Here is an 18,514-nt window from a genome sequence, read left to right as displayed (position 1 = left end):
GTGACATTCACTTGGCCTGCTCAACTGGCATACGTCTACCAGGCTGGTTGTGGCAATGACTATGGTCGAATCTTGGTTTGTATGTCTACTGTTAATTTCATTTTGTTATCAATATAAATTACCAGCCTGATGGTGACTGTTCCAGGTTCAAACTTTGGCGCCATCAGTATGCCATGCTGCAGAAAAATCAGTTCCATATTTACCCTGTAGATGGCAGAGTAGTATCACAACCGGCGCGCACCTGTTACGCCATGTAGGCTGTGCATCGTGTGCACTGCAGTTGTACATCGTATTCGTGGACATTGGGCGTGGAAAGTGTTGTAAGTATGCACCAAAAACAAACAATTTACCCCATTACTGCTTTTGCAGTTTCAATATTAAACCTAACAGTTGTTTTATAACATATCATAGCAGAGAATTGTGTGTCACAAAAGCAAGTCTGCGATTTGTTTGTAATGTTTTGGCTCTTTTTACTTCAGATTTTTAGTTGTTGTGAATCATCACCAAATCTACAAAAAAGTCAAGATGTCTGGCCTTGCCATGGATAGTGATGGACCTCATACTGCTGTACTGGAAAAGATTAGAGCTGGTTGCCTGAAGCGTGGTCCTTCTGGAATCAAATCCATTCAGAGGTAGGTCTAATGGCAGCATCCAAAATTATTTTGGCGGTATTGACCGGGAGGCAGAGACAGAGTCCCTGGGGCTGGGCGGAGTTACTCAGTTTGGATGCCATGCATCATTGCATGCATGCATGCTCAGCCTCCGGTGGCACCAAGTAACATTCTTTGGGCTTTCTCTCTGCCTACTGTTTCTGGCTGCTCACAAACCTGTCATCATATAACATTATAATGCCGTCAGCGGAAATTTTGATGGGAAATTATTGGCACCGCACGAGACAATGAGTCAAAGGGTATGGACAACTGTGGACTGGGAGTGCATGCAAAACCATAGAATCTACTATGTCAGTCGTCCTTCCCCTACCAGCCTCAAGGTCAAAGTGTTCAATGGGTGTCTCTTTCAAAACCGAATCTGCATGGCTTGGTTCTGTTGTCCGATACAGAATTTAGCACTTCTCATCGGGCATGAAAACTTGTTGAACAACACAAAAAAAGTCCACCTGAGTCCTACTTAATGAAATCCCAGAATAACTCATTATTAAAACTACTATATTTTTTCTCAGGACTTTCAAGATTTATGATGATAGTGGCAACAAACAGCTTGAAAAATGTGAACTGAGGAAGGGCCTTGCAGATTACGGTTTGACCATCTCGGAAACTGAAGTGGACAGTCTGTTGGATTATTTTGATAAAGATCACAGTGGCAGTCTCAGCTTTGATGAGTTCCTCCAGATGCTTAGGGTGAGTGTCCTTCTGAAGACTGAATCAGACCCAGTCGATCGGTTTGTTTCGAAAGTTGATCAGCACGAGCGCTACCCAACCCACGACTGCTCATCTACGGCTACAGACTACAGTAAACCCATTTATTTAAACTTTGGAGACAAAGATTGAAAAGTATACCATTCTTGTGAATTCGGTTGGGGTTTGGGTTATAATGATAATACAAAAACTTGAGTAGTTTACTGGTGTTCGATCTTCAGATTGTAGCGCCAAGACTCTAACAATTAATTTAAATCGTAGTGATCATTAAAGTGTTCATGTCAATTTTGTACCCTCTCTTTGTGCAGCCCCCAATGAGTGACAGTCGTATCAAATTGATCAATGCTGCATTCGACAAACTCGACAAGTCCGGTGATGGTGTAATAACGCCAGCTGATATGAAGGGTATTTACAATGCCCGCAAACATCCTAAATATTTGAATGGACAGTGGGAGGAGAAGCAAGTGTTTGAGGACTTTCTGAAGACCTTTGAACCCGATGAGAGCCAAAGGGATGGAAAGGTGAGTCTGGTTTGGGGATCAAACACTACATCTGATCTGAACACAGAGGGAACCAAGCTCTGGTCATGCCTGCTGGTGTTAAATAAATTTAATTACGAGCATCGACCTGACCATACTTAAAAGTCTTTCCACTGTATAACTCTAATGTTTACGGTAACTATCTACAGATAAAGCCCTTTTTTATTTTGTGAGGTTGGCACACGCTGATGAGGATCTGAGGTACCTGCTCTCCACGAGAAGAAATACTGAACTGTTGCACTAAATTATAGTCATTAGTGAGAATCTTAATTTATGTTGTGCCTCGCGAATATCCATCCATGTGCAATCAACGAGCTTGTGGCGTTACTTGAAACTTGTTGCAAAAATCAGGATTTTGCTCTGGCCAACATCAGCACAAACTCACTGCCATTTTTATAACAAATTTAAATTGTGCTTTTCAAGGTGACACGAGAAGAGTTTCTGGCCTATTACAGTGGTGTCAGTGCCTCCATCGACCAGGATTGCTACTTTGATCTGATGATGAGAAACAGCTGGAAGTTGTAGAGTTCCAAGGGAACAAGGTACAATTTTTTCTCACTTTGTCTAAGGCCTTTTGGAAATATGTACTGTAAACTGTGGTTGTAAGTCTTGTGCATTAACCATTATGACTTGGTTTGTTTTGTTTTGGGAACCACAGTACATGTATTAAAACTAAAAAAATTATAATGTCAAATACTGACATATTATTCTTATCGTTTCAGATGTCAGAAGGTACTTAAATAATTCCAGTCCTAGTGGACCCCAGCATATCGGGAGAGAAAAAGTCAAATTAGGTGAATTTGGCATCTGAAATAACGTCGTACTGGGTCTTGACCCATATTGGAAGTGGCGATGGGTGTTATCTGACATTTTATATCGAGATAAATAACAGTAACAGTTCTCTGTTAAAAATCAATATCTTTATCATGAATGAACTTTGTTTATTGTCAATATTGTTGTCCTAGATTGTTGGCCAAGTCTGGGTCATTAACAAAACTTCCGTTTTTTTCCATGGGCAGGATTTCCCCCAGAAAAAGCTTGTTGAGGATTCATTCTTATCATTATCCCCTATATTTTCTGGAGGAAAGCCTGCAGGGGCTGCTTCCTATATTTTGAGTCCAGTATTTCATGTTTAAGATAACTTGGTGTTTTAAATGCATGTCGATTGTCCTAAGTGGGAAGTATATGGTAGGAAATTCCCTGTGAAGTCTTGGTGCTTACCTGATGGATCGAAGAAAACGCAATGTGTAACAAAAGTATCTTTGAAATTTTATGGTTTTAGCTGGCTTAAAGGTTACGCCACTCGTTAAAAATTTGAAATTTGTTAAAAATTTGAAAATGGTAATTGAGAATTTCAAATTGCATTAATAAGTGCTGCATACGATTTTGAGCATTGCCATTGTGAAGAACGATAAACAAATGCCATAAATAACAACTTCCAGCAAATTTGCATGCATGATGACTGCAGCACACCATTAACTGCATTTCGGCATAGCCCTTTAAAATGTTACAAGTCTAATCAAAAGTGTCAGTATTTGGGTCTAATCCGTGTTTTCGAAATGACTTTGAAATTTCTACCCAATGCTTCCTCTTGCCTGTATTCTTCTACTGTATTTGGTAATTATCACCCACAAAACAAATATTTGTATGATATGTGTGAATCAGAATAACAGCAAGATCCTGAAGTTACTCAATTAAAAAAGGAATGACTATGGATAGTTTGGTATGTTAGCTAGTATTTGGAATATCTCACATACTCGGGAATCAGAATAGTTTTCCTCCAAGTTAAAAGTTTTGGGGTACTCATGGGTATACGAATGCTCAACTCGCTTTAATCATTTGGTCTTGTCATTCAAGCGTGCATCCTTCCCAGTTTAATACCAGCTTTGATAAACTTGGTCAATTCCATTGTAACAGAAATTTTATATATGTCTCTGTTTTTATATGGTTTTCCACATGGTTTTAAAATTCTAATTACATGTTCAATGGTTGCGGTCTCAATAAAGGTCATAAATTAGATTTTTTTTTATTTAATAAAACTAAAATTGGTGAATTGGCTAACATGTTTTCCGGCAGTGACTTATTTGTCAAGTTATTATTCCAACATTATCTGATCTAAGCCATGCTTCTCTCCGTGACCAGATTAAATATGCTCATACAACTTGTTGCCAGGCAAGATCTTCAGGGGTGCTGGCTGATAACCAGTAAGCACATGCCTGTACTTGATATCGTACAGTGCTGATAGTGATAACAACAGAAAATAGGACACCAAATCTTGGATTAGACCTCAAAAAGAAGATCACTGTTACTCTGCTGCTTTCTCAATAGACAAGTTACTTAAACTCGCCCAGAGTCTAATATGATCCAATGATCTTATATTTGTCAGTATTTTTTAATTTTTTGAATCGTTACTGTTAATGCGATACCTTCCTTGACCAGGTGCCTAGCTGTTGTTAGTTTCCATATTATATTTTTAACCCAGGAGTTTTATATAAAATCGAGAATCTTGATGTCGATTGGGGTGTATGCATGATGTCACTATAACCAAAATGCACGTCCAATCTTATGCAAGTATTGTTACATCTATTCTAGTTTAGTTAAGAGGTACGTGGTTGGTACATTTCACACCAATAATGAAACTAATGTTAACATTCAGACATTCAGTAAACCCGAGATAAAGTTGGACACATTTCATATTTTGAACCAGGCACTTTTGTAACACTGAATGCATCAGAAAGAGGTGGGTTTTCATGCACATGTATATTGGTGTGAATTTTTGTCTCTATTTTTGTTCAGTTTCACCCAAGTCCAGTCCACGCAAATCGGCATTTAACAGTTTAGCTTGCTAATAAGACCATGACCTCACAGTACCATATCTTGAGTTGATAAGGACCCCAGTTTAAAATACAAATCCCCTAGCTATTCACGAGTCCATTCCACTTCCAGCTGTAATGTTCCATGTTATCACTATGTGCTGTAAAAATGACCAGAATGGTCTGAAAGGATTAATATGTGAATTATATTCATGTGATTATTACAATGCTGCTGTGAGGCATCTGAAGAATTTGTGATTAATACTGCTATGAGAAAAAAGTTCCCGTCCTTAATTTTTCGTGACCTGGAAGTCTAGATTATATGTTATCTCATTCCTCCTGTTTTGTCCTGATTCACTGGTGCTTTGTATGTCAAGGCTTTAATTCGGGTAAAAATATGCGTGTGTTGAGTTTCAAGGACACCACATTAATGACAACCAATCAGATATCAGTTACACTGTTTTGCAAAATTTGCAATGAGAATGAATACTCAGGTGGGCGGTCCTCTGTTAACATCTTCAAATTTCTTTCCTTTGTTCTCATAGTAAAACCTGTACAAGATTTTTAAAATCGGGTTGAAAAATACAGACTTCCTAGAGGCATTTCCCAACACGGTCAGTTGTAAATTCTCTCAAATGTGTATTACAAGTAGAGATGCAAATTATAACTGTTATGCCTTAAATGCCCCATGAATACAGTGTAAAATGGCAAGGTGTTGTATTGATTTGGAACAAACTAATACATGTGTATCATATCCTTGTGACAAACATTGAAACTTGTGAGCGATGTAAATCAGGAGAAACGGTTAAAAGAGCAGGTGTACATGTACTCTCTTCCAGTTAAATATGGACGTTGATGTATGTTCAATCTAAATTGGTCTGATTATGGGTAGGGTATTGACGGCAAGCTTTCCTGTTTCTTTAAATTCTGTGATTTTCTTGCCTAGATCTCATACACTTCCAACATTCTAATACTGTTTTACGTAATGCTGGTAGCCAAATATTTTCTTTAGTTTGTTCATTGTTTTCAGAGAGTGGTTTCACAACATGTCAATTTTTGGTGAGCAGTTCTTCAGACAAGTCAGTGCTCATCAATTAGGCCCCCAAGCTAGAAATTCCTGAAGAACTAACAGCGGTAATTGTGCTGCTTGGTTGACACAAACAGATGTAGGGAATCAGTTAATTCAAGAATAGCCTATTCAATATTCAGGGGCTGAACGTGTACCATAATTAGAAACCATCCATAGTACTCTTAAGTCGCTCGACTAGCCTTCCCGTAAATGTTTCTTTTATCTTTTATTTTTAAGTGAGGGTTCTGCAATTTTGATAGTATTTCGCTGACTTACCAGTAGCACCTACCCGAGAGCACCCAAAACAAACCAACTAAATGACGGTTCAGCGATAAGAGGACTAACTTACATTAATCTATACCAGGTGTTAAAGAAGATAGTCAGAAATTATATGAAATCAGTAAACTCTTGATTTGGAAGGTATCAATCTTTGCATGGTATTGAACTCCATTATTGTGCATAAATGATAATAAAAAATATTGGTGCTTCTATTCAAAAAATACTATAGATTGCTCAGATGTTTCCATGACTTGTTCTTCAACTTCATATTCTGTGTGTTGTAATAAGTTATCATCAACTTGGGAATTCTGTTAAACAGTTCTGAAAACTAATAGCACAATATTCATGGAGTCAACAATAGACTAAGATCAATCTATTGTTGACCATGTTGATAAATCCTGCACTAAATATGATAGAACACAGAGATGAATCGCCCTTAAATAGTGATGTACTTTGATACTGGGGCATTTTTTTCTTCTGACTTCTTAAAAACTTGTCTAGTCTATGGTATCATATCTTGGGTGAAGAAAAACACTTGCAAAATGTCAACATAGATTGTGAAAGTATTCAGTTCTCTGGGTTAATTCTGGCATTTTAAGTGTTGACATATGGTTATCTTTTCATGTTGTTGTTAAAAATGCGTAGTAGTAGTATTTTTATGAATCTTGTTTCACTATATGGTTAAAGCTGAGAATAATAATCTAACCTATTCTGAAATTGATGTTCTAGTTTTACTTTTGTCCACATGTTAGGAGTTCTGGTGCGTCCCACCGGCAGTGTGGAACATTTTGGACTAGTATGGAGCAATTAGTCGGTAAACTTATGAGAGCAGAACTTCTTTGCCCCCTTCCCTCAAAGACATCTCCTCCCCTTGAGTCCCACTGTGACAATCTTAAATTATTTTCCAGTGGAAAGGGGGAGTGAAGGTTTCCAATTGCCTTGCCACCAATCCCCTCTGCCAGTCGTATGGATATCACACTCAAATAAAGGACTGTTTACCACAAACTGCTCTCGTGTACATATGAATTGGTGAGCTGATCTGAAAATAGACGGAAGCACTGCTCCACTAGCTGTTTCAAATGAAAGTGTCTAGAGTTGATATCATGATATTGATAAAAGACGAAGCCTGATATGAATGGTGATCAGGCCCATGTCATATAATGTGCTCATAATTAACTGCTGTAAGTGCCTAGTGGTTGTATGTTTGTCTATTGACCATTGATCAATTATTCAAAGATTCACTTCATGTGAAATGCTAGTTTCTGTCTAAGATAGCTCACAAATACAGCACAGGCATACAGATGGTCAGTAATGTCACTGACAGTCTGATACATGTCAGTGGAACATTCTCGTTGCTATGGGCGCAAATTAGTTCAACCTCAAATAGTGAAAATATTTCCGCGGTGCATCGGGTGTGTACATTTAATTCCACGGTACCTGGACCGAGGTTAAATCGAGAGGGGTGCCCGTGACGTCACGAGCTGCCATTTTGACAACGAGCCGAAGGGCCTAGAGTAGGTTTTCGTTGAAAAACGTCGATTTATGTGAAGATATTGGTGGTTTTTTTGTTATCAACGTTTCTGTATAAAAGTTCTTTATATAGTCTAATCTCTGGTAGTAGTAATGATCGTTTTGCACTGTGTTAAACACCAGAAATCGGACAAAGCAAGATCTCCTTGCCAGTGACTGTGTTGTGGTGGTATGGTTGGACTGTTGGTATGCAGCATACGGCATAGGCTATGCACTCAGCACTGCAGTGCAAGCCTGCATGCATTTGACCATATCCACAGCATGCACTGTTTAATACTACATGTACAAGCCTGTAAATGAAACCAGGAGCGAGTTGACAGTTCACTGCCATTTTCTAAACAAGGTGGTTGCTTTTTGCCCTCTTCTTCCTGTCCAATAGTCTAGTCCATGTCCATGACAAATTTTCTGCATGCAGACAGATCTCAACGACTCAAGTTCCAAAACATGACTGATATTTTTGCCCTTGCTGCTTCAGATCAGAAGACACTGTGCCAGACCTCTTCATCTATACACCACTGTTCGAAAAACACCCAGAAACAAATCATGGCAACACACCGGTCAGAAAAAGAAATGATGAGGAATTCGGCTAAGAAGGCGCACACGTGCACTGATCCCATGGAGAAATTGCGTCATCAAGCTCTGGCGCGTGGTGCTGGCGGTATTAAGGGTATTGGCATGTAAGTCATAAACAGTGGCAGTGACCCATTATCACTGTATCAGCTCCAGGAAACATACTTTGGGAACGGGGAGCAGTCTGTGTCGGTCACAAGTTGTGCTCATCTTTCTTTGTGATGGGAGCAACGGTTGGCGTTAAAAATGTCCTCGAAACGATGAAACTGTATTTTAATGTACATCATGGTGCTTATTGCCTCCTCCTAAAAGTCATCATCCCTCTTGAAAGTAGAAATCTGTGGTACAACTTGGGATGTCTAGACATCATCTGATGGTTCATTTAGCCAACTTTCTGTCCATTCATTTCCGCAGTTTCTGGGTAGTCTATAAATAAAATGCCATTTTTTTTGCTAAATAGTAAGTTACGAATGATTCAGATACAGAGGTGAGTTCCTGGTACAAAAGTTGCGCTTTTGGTCTGATGAAATGTTTTCATTGGAATAGTGCGCTTGTATACCAAGTGGTGTCTGTATCTTGGCTTATTTTTTGCTTAAATTCTGTTGACATGTGACTAATCAGTGTCGGTGAGTTTGTCTGTGAATGTATATTTTCATGATGTATTAGTCGTCACTAGACACACATTAAACTATCTTAGGTTATGTTTGTTACACTGGCCGGCTGCACATTAATACTTTTGGAGAAAATGTGATTGTGAGACTTCAATAGTGAAGTGATATCAATTGATTATTTAATCCAGATTTTCTTTGCCCTCCTAGTATTCCTACTCGACTATTGTTGTGTTCATGTAGCAAATAGCAAAAAACCATGATTAAGCCCCAATGAAAAATCTGTAGTGTTAGTAACACAATAGCTGTGCGTACACCACTTGAAAATGGACCGCCAATCTTGGTTCGCGAACCAATGCCGCACCATCGAAAATCCACCAAGCACGTACACCACCACTGCAGCTAGTTATAAAATCCGGCAACAGATGGCACGCAAACAATAAATTGCATGCGCAGAAAGCGCCATTTCGAAAGCGCCGTCTGTCGCCGAACCATCTAACTAGCTAATTGCCGATCCATTAGCGCGTACACGACGACAAAGCCGAGCTTTTAACAAGCCGGGCGAATTTGGACCATCAAGCTTGTTGGGACAAATTCGCCCTGCAGTTTGTACCGGCAATGGATTGCCGAACAAATTTGTCGCGGCAATGTGGTGGTGTACGTGCAATTGGTCTACCAATATTTTGTGGTGTACACGCAACTTATTACTAACAGATTTTTCAATAGTAGTAAGTTTGGACTTGCCTTACTGTTGACTATGCTCTCATCTATCTGATCATTCTTTGTAAGGCCTAAAAAAGTGACTGCCTTTGTTTTCTTAAGTTGGATGCTAAGGCCTGGGTGTGGTCTTCACTGCGTAATGGTGCTGAAAGGAGCCTGTATAATTTATGGAGGGGTTGATCTTGTTAAAATGTTATACAAAGTTTCAAAAATGTTATATTTTCTTCCTCAGAAAATTCCGGATCATGGATGACAATGGCGACAAGGCCCTTGATTTTTCTGAGTTCAAGAAGGGGTTGACTGAGTGCAAGGTTGACATGACTAACCAGGAAATGCAGGAATGTTTCGATAAAGTGGACAAAGACCACAGTGGAAGCATTGATTTTGATGAGTTCTTACAGTCATTACGGGTAAGGTTTCTTGATGATTTTGGAGTGTCGGGGTGAGATTGAATATGGGATGAAGGTTTTCCAGATCAGAAATTGGATAATGATGTCTTATTTTCTTCAATGTCTTCATCCTATCGATCTGGCTGAAGCAAAGTCAATCGGTCAATAAACCCAACGTTAAAAACCAAGTTTCAGCAAATTTGCATGCATGATATCTGCACTTCGGCATTGTGTAGAATTACATTTCTATTTTCCTGGCCCACTAGTATTTAAGAAAGGCGTACTCCTTTAAAGACAGCTAATCTGGCTTATTTCTGAGGATATTGCACAATAAACAGAAGCTGCAATTTTTACCTTTGGAACTTGTGTCCATTTCAGCCGCCAATGTCGCAGGCAAGAAAAAGCATCATCAACCGAGCATTTGACAAACTCGACAAAACTGGAGATGGTGTGGTGACAGTCGAAGATCTAAAAGGTGTCTACAATGTTAAGCATAATCCCAAATATCTCAATGGAGAGATGGATGAGGACCAAATCTTGACGGAATTTTTGAATAGGTTTGATACGCCAAACGAGGCGGATGGAAAGGTATGTGTTTTTAGGAAGCTGCTGCACTATGAAAAAGTTCCGAGCGCCTCATTTTCGTCGTATTTTCCAAAATAACACCGCCTCATGATGGGCTTCTCATAAGGTAATGGCCCGACTAGTGACTGGTGTCGGTATGATATGGTTCCTTCCCTTGACTGTAAAATGAATTTATAAATGAATGTCAAATTATTTCAAGTACAGTTGCATCTGGTAATTACCAGCTATTTTTTGACTAGGTCACAAGAGAAGAATTCATGAATTATTATACTGGTGTGAGTGCGTCCATTGACCAGGACCAGTACTTTACCCTCATGATGACAAATGCTTGGAAACTATAATAGGTATTTTTTTCTGTAATATATTGCAGGGCTGCTTCCTTTAATTTTTGTGCAATTTGTACACTATCTCTGTTGATTGATAAACATTTTTGGCAGCGATTTGCTTCATCCCTGGTTTGTCGGATTTGTTCTTAGATTTAAGTACAATACGAAGTAATCAAAAAATAACCACAGTGGAACCTGGGTGCACTGAACCCCCTTAGGAGAAAGAAACTTTTCTCTGTATCCAAAGTTAACTGGATCCAGTGTAAAATACAGTGCATTGTGTTATTGACAATGGACTTGGAAAGCTGTTCACTATAATCATGTGTTTAATGTAAATTGATCATTGTAAAAGTGTCAACTAACACACATTTTGTGTTACATTATAAACATATGTTCAAAATATACAACAGAACAAAAGTGCACACAATTGTACAAATGGGGTTAACCCTGATAATTGCTTATACTTAGTTGCTCAGTATTTTGGTCTCTGTCCAGACTATTATAGTTTTCTAACAGTAGCATTGCTTCAACTATTCGTATGTAATGATAATATTAATGATTTCTACTGAGATTTGTACTAGGTGGTTTATGGGCTTAGCAGAGGGGTTCCTAGAAATTTCTGAATGTGGCCCTTGGTTCATTTCTCCAAGTTGGAAGGACAAACTGCCAGGCAGATAGTTCAGGATTTGAAGCAGAGGCTGCAATAGAAATCATCCAGAAGTGTACACAAACAGTTCCTATAATGTTTGTGCATTTTCAGATGCGTCTTTGGGACAGCCTTTAAAAAAAGGACATTCATGCTTTTTTAGCTCTGCCGATCCTCTTAGAAAGTGCAAAATGATGACTTCGTGCCCAAAAGTTCCTGCAGTCCAGATAACTTGAGCCGTTGGAACATTTGAGGGTTCTTAACGTTCAGTCATTATCATCTCTGAGCATCATTTCTCTCCAAATATATAACAGCTACCGAATTATTTCCACTATAATAGGTGTCGAGGGAGGAATTTATGAATTATTACAGTGGTGTCAGTGCGTCAATAGACAGCGATTCATATTTTGATCTCATGATGCGCAGTGCCTGGAGATTGAAATAGGTATTTAGTGCCTGGAGATTGAAATAGGTATTTAGTGTACATTGTACTGTAGTCAACCAACTTGTTCATATAGATGTCTTTCCTAACACTCCGTGCCGTACCGTTATCCAAAGATGGATATTTTCAAAAGGGATGTGCTTGCATCATGTGGGCTTCAGTTTCAGTAAAAATTTTTTGGAGTTGAGCAACAAATATGAGTCATGGCAATGAATGCGTAAGTGTTGTCTGAATGGCACAGCCAGTGGTGTGGCATTTGTCTATCATCTTGGGGTGGGAGAAGTTATAAAAAAGTGATATCAATTTTTATATTGTTGCTCACAATGATACTGTCACCTTCTGAAAATGGTAAAATGCCCAGTAGTAATAGAACTGGTAGTCTTAATACATTGATGTCCTCCAAAGCCTTATTTGCTTTTCAGAAAATCTGAAATTGTCCAAGATTTGCCTTAAAGAATGATGTGTTTTAAAATGGAAAGGGGAGAGGCGGTTTATTTCTCTTTTTCAGCAAATTTTGTTATCAAACCAATATAATTTGTCCATGTTGGAATTTGGCTTTTCGAGACTCAATCTAGTTCCTGGAGATCCTTTTCTAACCAAGTGTGCAATTAACCCTTAACCATCCCACCGTTGTGTTTTTAACCAGGTTACACGGGAGGAGTTTTTGAATTATTACACAGGTGTTAGTGCATCTATAGACAGTGATGTGTACTTTGACCTAATGATGAGGAATGCTTGGAAGTTGGGCTGATACCACACACGGTTTGATTAGCCTGAGAACATAGGTATCTTTCTATCAAATCCGTCTTTGATGTTTTAAGGTCAAATTTAGATCTAATTCCTTTGTGGGTTTTCATATTTTGTGTGTGTTTTCAGAAACATTCTCTGCTGTAAGTTTGACACCTCATGTACGTGATGAGTGTACAAGATTATTTCATTAAAATATCTTTCAAAAATGAACCCCCTTTGAAAATCTTGGATTATGTTGGCCCCCGAGCGTGTACGCTAGAAACCCAATTCTGCTTTGTAATCAGATTTATTACTTATGACATCCTGTCAAAGGAACTTTCGTGGAGAAAAATGTCTCCTCTGAGAAAATGGAAAGATCTTCATTTGGCCTTATTGTTCAATATCCTTGCTATGGTGAGCAGGTTGCCTGTGTACATGTTGATAGCATAAGTTTATCCAAAGAAACGATATCTAGTTGTTTCAAAGTGGTGAGAGTTGAAATTTAGCGGTCATTTTGTTCATTGCAGTTTTACAAAACGTTAAATTTTTCCTTCAGAAACTTAAAATTGTTGTGCAAGTTTTGAAAAATTTGATTGTGTGCAACTACAAACCTACAGTTGTAATATTTTGACTTGAAAGATGGTTTCCATCAGTGAACAAAAATTATTTGCGTGGGGCTTTTCATCAATTAAAATTGCCAACCTACATTTAAAAATGAATCCCCTTTTAAAATCTCTATTGAAAATTTAATTTTACCTGTGATTATTTAACTTTTTTCATTTTTTAAAAGCTTTCAACATTTTTAATTTTCAAAAGTTTTTATCAGGAATTTTTTTATTTTGGGTATCCTGAAGATCTTTTCTACATGCTTGTTGATGTACAATTGTGCATGCTTGTTTATGTACAATTTAACTTTGTTTAAAACTGTATAGCTTTTTCATGGATTTTGTGAAATTTTAATTGCTTCATGGCTGCATGTGACTGGGTTGGCTTCATTGTGTTGTCTTTTGCTTCCACAATAATGTGAATAAACTCTCCAAACCAATTACATGTAGACTGCTGATGAAATGTTGGCGGTGTCCATGTGAACTGCTGGAAGTTGTGGGACATGACAATACTAACTTATTGGTGCCAGGAGTTTTAGCCTTAAAACCTATGTCCTTGAAACATGACGTGAGATGTTTATAGTGGTGTCGGTAAAGCTATATATCCCTGGTGGCGGCATACTTTCAACTCATTTCCTTTGCTACAGTGGTCAATTTTATGTTCTCTGCGCAGCTGTCAGAAGGGCACGTGCTCAAAGATGTCCACTGACTTGTCAGCTACAGTTAGATAGTTGCTTAGGGGAACTACTTTTAATACTGAAGCAACTTGTCCATCAGATAATGTTTTGACCAGGGCTAGGCTTGGTCACTCACCTCTTTTGTCCTTTTGTCCATTGTGTGCCCGTTGCTTGAAAGCTTATAACTAACATATGCAGTAGTCCCACTAACATTCTTGTTCAAAACTAGTAACTTGCAAAAACTAGCTGCAAGTAGTTAGAAAATTTGTTTTTCAGCTGTTTTATTTAATTACTGGCCACTGATCACTTCTAGTGAAATGTCTTGAATGGCAAGGGGCTGACTTGATTGAACTCCTGGAGTGAAATATTATTGGTATACTTCATGAATTAGATACTCTATGAAACACTGCTTGAAATTTTACATGTAAAGATGGCGCTGCTGCGATTGAAGACTTCGAAATGCAAATGCATCAGACTAGTTATGAAAGTATGTTGAAATAGCAGTGCTCAGCCCATGAGGAGGGCTGTTGTTAAAAAGATTCTGGAGTAAACTTTGATTTTGATTTACACAAGTTTTGAGCCTATATCTGGCAATCAAATTTTACAGAATAGGCTCTAATTTGCCTTGTTATCAGTCTGGAAGAGGAGGGATTTCCATACATCGTATTCTGATATGGATGTCCAAACACATGACACTAACCATTTTGAGTTATTGTGGTCGTGTCATTATATTTAAAGTACGATGGACCATTCCATCACAAACACGACAAGTAGAATGAAAATCTATATTAAACTACGAAGTGTGGAAATCTATTTCCTTCCAGACTGCTATAGTTGTCATTTCCTTTAAAGATTCCTCCTTATTTTTCAGATTTGTCGAGAGGAATTCATTAACTATTATTCTGGAGTGAGCGCATCGATAGACCAGGACATTTACTTTACGACCATGATGAGAAACGCATGGAAGCTCAACTGAATTAGAAAAGACATTTCAAACATTGGAAACGTTCGGCTGTGTATTGAAAAACTTCAGCATGGTGGATGATACTTCAGTCAGTTTGGACACGATACTCTAGCACACAGTTGAACTGTTTGACGGAAAATGCCCACATTCCATCACCAGTGAATTTAATGATAAATTTTTATATGACCATCTGATCCATTGTGATGTTTTTAAAAAATTTCGAATTGCCAAAAGAATGAGATGTGAACATTTTAATGCTTACAGTATCAAGTTTTTTCGGTATTTTGTCCAGGAGGAAATATTTACTTAAAAGTAAGAGGCTTTCATGATGATGTGCCTTGGCACTCATGAAATTTCAGCCTGGCATAATGTGTGAAACATTTCGCCTTTTTAAAGTACAGGTACACGGCCAACAAAATCTAGGGCGACCAAAAAAATCTTTTATCTAACTTCTAAGTGGTCCGCAGAGATGACCAATTGGTCTCTTTTAACCCGACAGATTTTTTGTCGCTTCGACTGTTGTACTTAAAGTCGCTTGTGTGCATTGTACCAGTCCATTTTAATGAATACTCATATGATTCCATCCGCCTTTACAATCTGTTTTGTCTTTAAGATGATGCCATCCACCGATGATATTTTGTCCATTAAACCAAGTACTGCATTGTCTAAATGCCATACTTGGTTAACAAATCAAGCAGTTTTTTCCGTCCTGATTATGGTTGAAGTATTTTGTTGGGTCTCTTCTCTAGTATAATAATCTATTGTAAATTTTGTACATCATTCCGCATTATCATTTACAACTCAACTTTCATATAACTTCGGATTATTTTTGATAATGAAATACAGGTCTTGAAATCGTCAAGGTTTTTCATGGCGACGCTTGATTAATATTTAAAATATACCATCTTGGTTCTGTTGTTATAATCTTTGACAAAAAAATTATGAAAAAATATTACAAGACCTGGCGAATGAGAAGTAATGTAGGCCTAGCTGGGAATGTATCGGTAGATGTAGGTAAGACCTTGAAGATTACAATGTATCTCCAAAAGGAAAAATTAGCTGTGATTTAGTTGCCAGCACAAGTATACATTTCTGTATATCGGTGTCATAGATGTTTTAGCAATTTCTTATTTTAAAGATTGGAGAATTTTATTATGCTGTGTTGACGTGTCTAAGTCAGCTTAGGTGTATGCCTACACTTATATAAGCCTGATGTACATGAGTACCCCTCATTAGTCTAAAACCTGTCAACACAGTACAGGAGTACAGTATGTTACTTTAGTTCGTAGATTATTTTATTATTTTGGTAATGTTAGTTGTAGAGATTTCGGTAGCTGTAGATATATCATTTGCTCTTATGTCACAATTTGTACATATTCAGTTTCTCATTTATATAATTTTGGCAGCATTACTCCTGTGAGATGGCTTTATTTTTCGCCACTTCCTAGGAGCATTTGCTGACACAAACCCATTACTTTAATACAGGGATCAGAACTGCATTATAGGGACATAACTAGGTGTTAGTTACCCTTTATCAGCTTTTCCTAAACAGAATATTGAAGTACATAGTATTTCATATCTTGGGTTATTTTGTAGACTGGTGTACGTGGGTCATCGGGATCCCACTCAACCGATAAAGCCAACCAGTGGATTCATGATCAGATCATGAACTGGAATCCGCCCAAATCATGAAAAGTCCTGCTTCTTTTGAAGCAAATATATCACTTTATTTAATAGGGAAGAGATATATTTTCTAAATTAATGCATATCCTCTGTTAGGGACAATATACTTCAGATTATGTCTAGACTAAATCAAAGTTTTCATATTTTTATCATACTTTCCCATCTGTAGTTTACCTTTCTGTACAGGCCTACAGGGTAGCCCAAAATGTGTCCCGAACTATAGTCATCATGGGGCATCGCAGACATTGAACCAACCATTTAATGAGTGGTGCCTGTAAGATCAAGTTCTATTGAAATATACATTGGCACTAAGTTTAACTGCACCAAGTATTCGAAGGTGGAAGTTGAAAACAAAATTGATTAGTAGCTGACTGTAATTACAATGTATAGGGACACTTTTTGAGCTACGCTTATTATAATCTTTCAGCAGAAGTGTAGAAATCAATTATTTATGTATGTAATAAAGACTCTTTTTATTAATTCTTGCTATTTTTTGTTTCGGCTTATATATTATGGTTATGAGTCTCTTTTGGATTCCACTCAAAGTGTTCGAGCTTAACAAATGAAGTAATAATGAAGACGACTACCATATCTCTATATTTAGCCTATTGCTTCCCCCTCCTCGAATCTTTTGGTGGGGTGAGGCTGTACGAGAAGGCAATCAAATGATGTATTTGCCTGTTTCCTTGTAACGGCATCCGCTTTGGAGGGCATGGCAATAAGAGTGACTTGCCCAAGGACATGAATAAGGGAAGAAAAATGACAACACTCCACCTGGCAATTCAAGCCAAATTCACGGAAGACATACTAGACAGGAGGGTTATGAAATTCCAGTGATTTCATGACCATGAAAAGCAGAGTGAATTTGAGAGCAGTCCCCAATTACCTACCAATAGGCTGAACTATGGTTGTGATGTTTTAGAATCTTTTCAGTTCTATATGTTAAGTGTTATTGCAAACGTGATATATCTGTTTTTGCTATTTTGAGAAAATGGAATTGGAACCATCTTCTGGAGAGGACAGCACATGTAGGCCTGCAAGAATAACATCCAGTAGGCCATTATTCAGCTAAGTTGCACATGTATAATGTCTTTTACCACATCGACTCCATCTCTACTTTACTTAAAAGTTAAGATGTGCCATTGTCCTGTTAGATTGTGTCATTGTCCTATACTATGCTGGTTTCATTCCGGCACATTGGGTAAAAGCTAATTTATGCCATTGTCCTGATATTCAGCTCATCATGAGATGTACCATTGTCCCAAATTAACCTTTAGTGACTCCTTCCTGTCCTCTAGGTGGAAATGTTACATGCTGTCCGGAGTTGACCCACTAAAAACATCAACATTTCTTTTATTTTGATCTGGCAGCTTGTCCCACTGTCCAAACTTAATTCATTCAAAATTGGTGCCTCCCTCTAGTCCTCATTGCGAAAATGTTGCAATCTGATTCTGTCAGGAGCTGGTACAAATATCATGATGTCTTTTATCTTGAAAGGCTTTCTCTCTGTGTGGTAAATGGGTGTTGGGGTAGTTACAAATTCAATTTCAAATGAAAGACTTCCATCTCACCATTTTGTGATATTGTGCTGTAAACTCAGCCAGGAGCCGTCCTGACCTACTTCTAGGACGCATTTTTCATTGTCAAGGCCTCAACGACACTACCAATACCATCGTTATACATTCATGCTAGTAATGCCATTGGTGTTAATAGGGCCTGTTTGTTGAAATATTTAGCTGCTAGCAATAAGGCTCGTACAGCAACGGCTCACTGTCTTTGCCTTTGTGTGACTGTGCTGGGGTTGTGCCATTTTTTAATTTTGTCTCAAAAAGTCTCTCATTTGTGGTACATCTAAAAAATGTTTTATATCAGCAAATTGTGTAAATTAGAAGAAGTCCAAAATTAATGGACTAATCTCAACGTGGCATTGGAGTATGTGGTCCTTGACATTGTGTGAGGCCAAC

At 38.1% G+C, this 18,514-nt stretch overlaps 2 protein-coding genes across 4 annotated transcripts; both read left to right on the top strand.

The window, feature by feature from the left end:
* Positions 1–268: 268 nt before the first annotated feature.
* On the top strand, positions 269–6,793 carry LOC135486644 (calcyphosin-like protein). The gene is made up of 6 exons (XM_064769600.1): positions 269–320; positions 480–632; positions 1,181–1,358; positions 1,685–1,897; positions 2,339–2,457; positions 2,638–6,793. Exons 2-5 carry the CDS (start codon positions 526–528, stop codon positions 2,438–2,440), a joined length of 600 nt encoding a protein of 199 aa, XP_064625670.1. The 5' UTR covers positions 269–320; positions 480–525; the 3' UTR covers positions 2,441–2,457; positions 2,638–6,793.
* Positions 6,794–7,540: 747 nt separating this feature from the next.
* On the top strand, positions 7,541–17,030 carry LOC135486643 (calcyphosin-like protein). 3 transcript variants are annotated; one of them, XM_064769597.1, is made up of 6 exons: positions 7,541–7,590; positions 8,082–8,283; positions 9,737–9,914; positions 10,272–10,481; positions 12,539–12,677; positions 14,775–17,030. In XM_064769597.1, exons 2-5 carry the CDS (start codon positions 8,150–8,152, stop codon positions 12,641–12,643), a joined length of 627 nt encoding a protein of 208 aa, XP_064625667.1. In that variant the 5' UTR covers positions 7,541–7,590; positions 8,082–8,149; the 3' UTR covers positions 12,644–12,677; positions 14,775–17,030. The 3 variants fall into 3 exon arrangements, with proteins under 3 accessions (XP_064625667.1, XP_064625669.1, XP_064625668.1); XM_064769599.1 differs by lacking the exon at positions 12,539–12,677 and adding an exon at positions 10,718–10,822; XM_064769598.1 differs by lacking the exon at positions 12,539–12,677.
* The last annotated feature ends 1,484 nt before the right edge of the window (positions 17,031–18,514 follow it).

Source organism: Lineus longissimus, chromosome 4 (genome assembly GCF_910592395.1).
Source record: "Lineus longissimus chromosome 4, tnLinLong1.2, whole genome shotgun sequence".
Classification (NCBI taxonomy): domain Eukaryota; kingdom Metazoa; phylum Nemertea; class Pilidiophora; order Heteronemertea; family Lineidae; genus Lineus; species Lineus longissimus.
This window is presented reverse-complemented; position numbering and strand designations above follow the sequence as displayed.

Bases quoted from the DNA above. Each gene is read 5' to 3' on its own strand.
- LOC135486643 (XM_064769598.1), top strand. From the start codon at position 8,150: ATGGCAACACACCGGTCAGAAAAAGAAATGATGAGGAATTCGGCTAAG. The intron at 9,915-10,271 runs GTAAGGTTTCTT...TGTCCATTTCAG, and splicing joins AGTTCTTACAGTCATTACGG to CCGCCAATGTCGCAGGCAAG. The intron at 10,482-14,774 runs GTATGTGTTTTT...CTTATTTTTCAG, and splicing joins CAAACGAGGCGGATGGAAAG to ATTTGTCGAGAGGAATTCAT.
- LOC135486644 (XM_064769600.1), top strand. From the start codon at position 526: ATGTCTGGCCTTGCCATGGATAGTGATGGACCTCATACTGCTGTACTG. The intron at 633-1,180 runs GTAGGTCTAATG...ATTTTTTCTCAG, and splicing joins GGAATCAAATCCATTCAGAG to GACTTTCAAGATTTATGATG. The intron at 1,359-1,684 runs GTGAGTGTCCTT...CTCTTTGTGCAG, and splicing joins AGTTCCTCCAGATGCTTAGG to CCCCCAATGAGTGACAGTCG.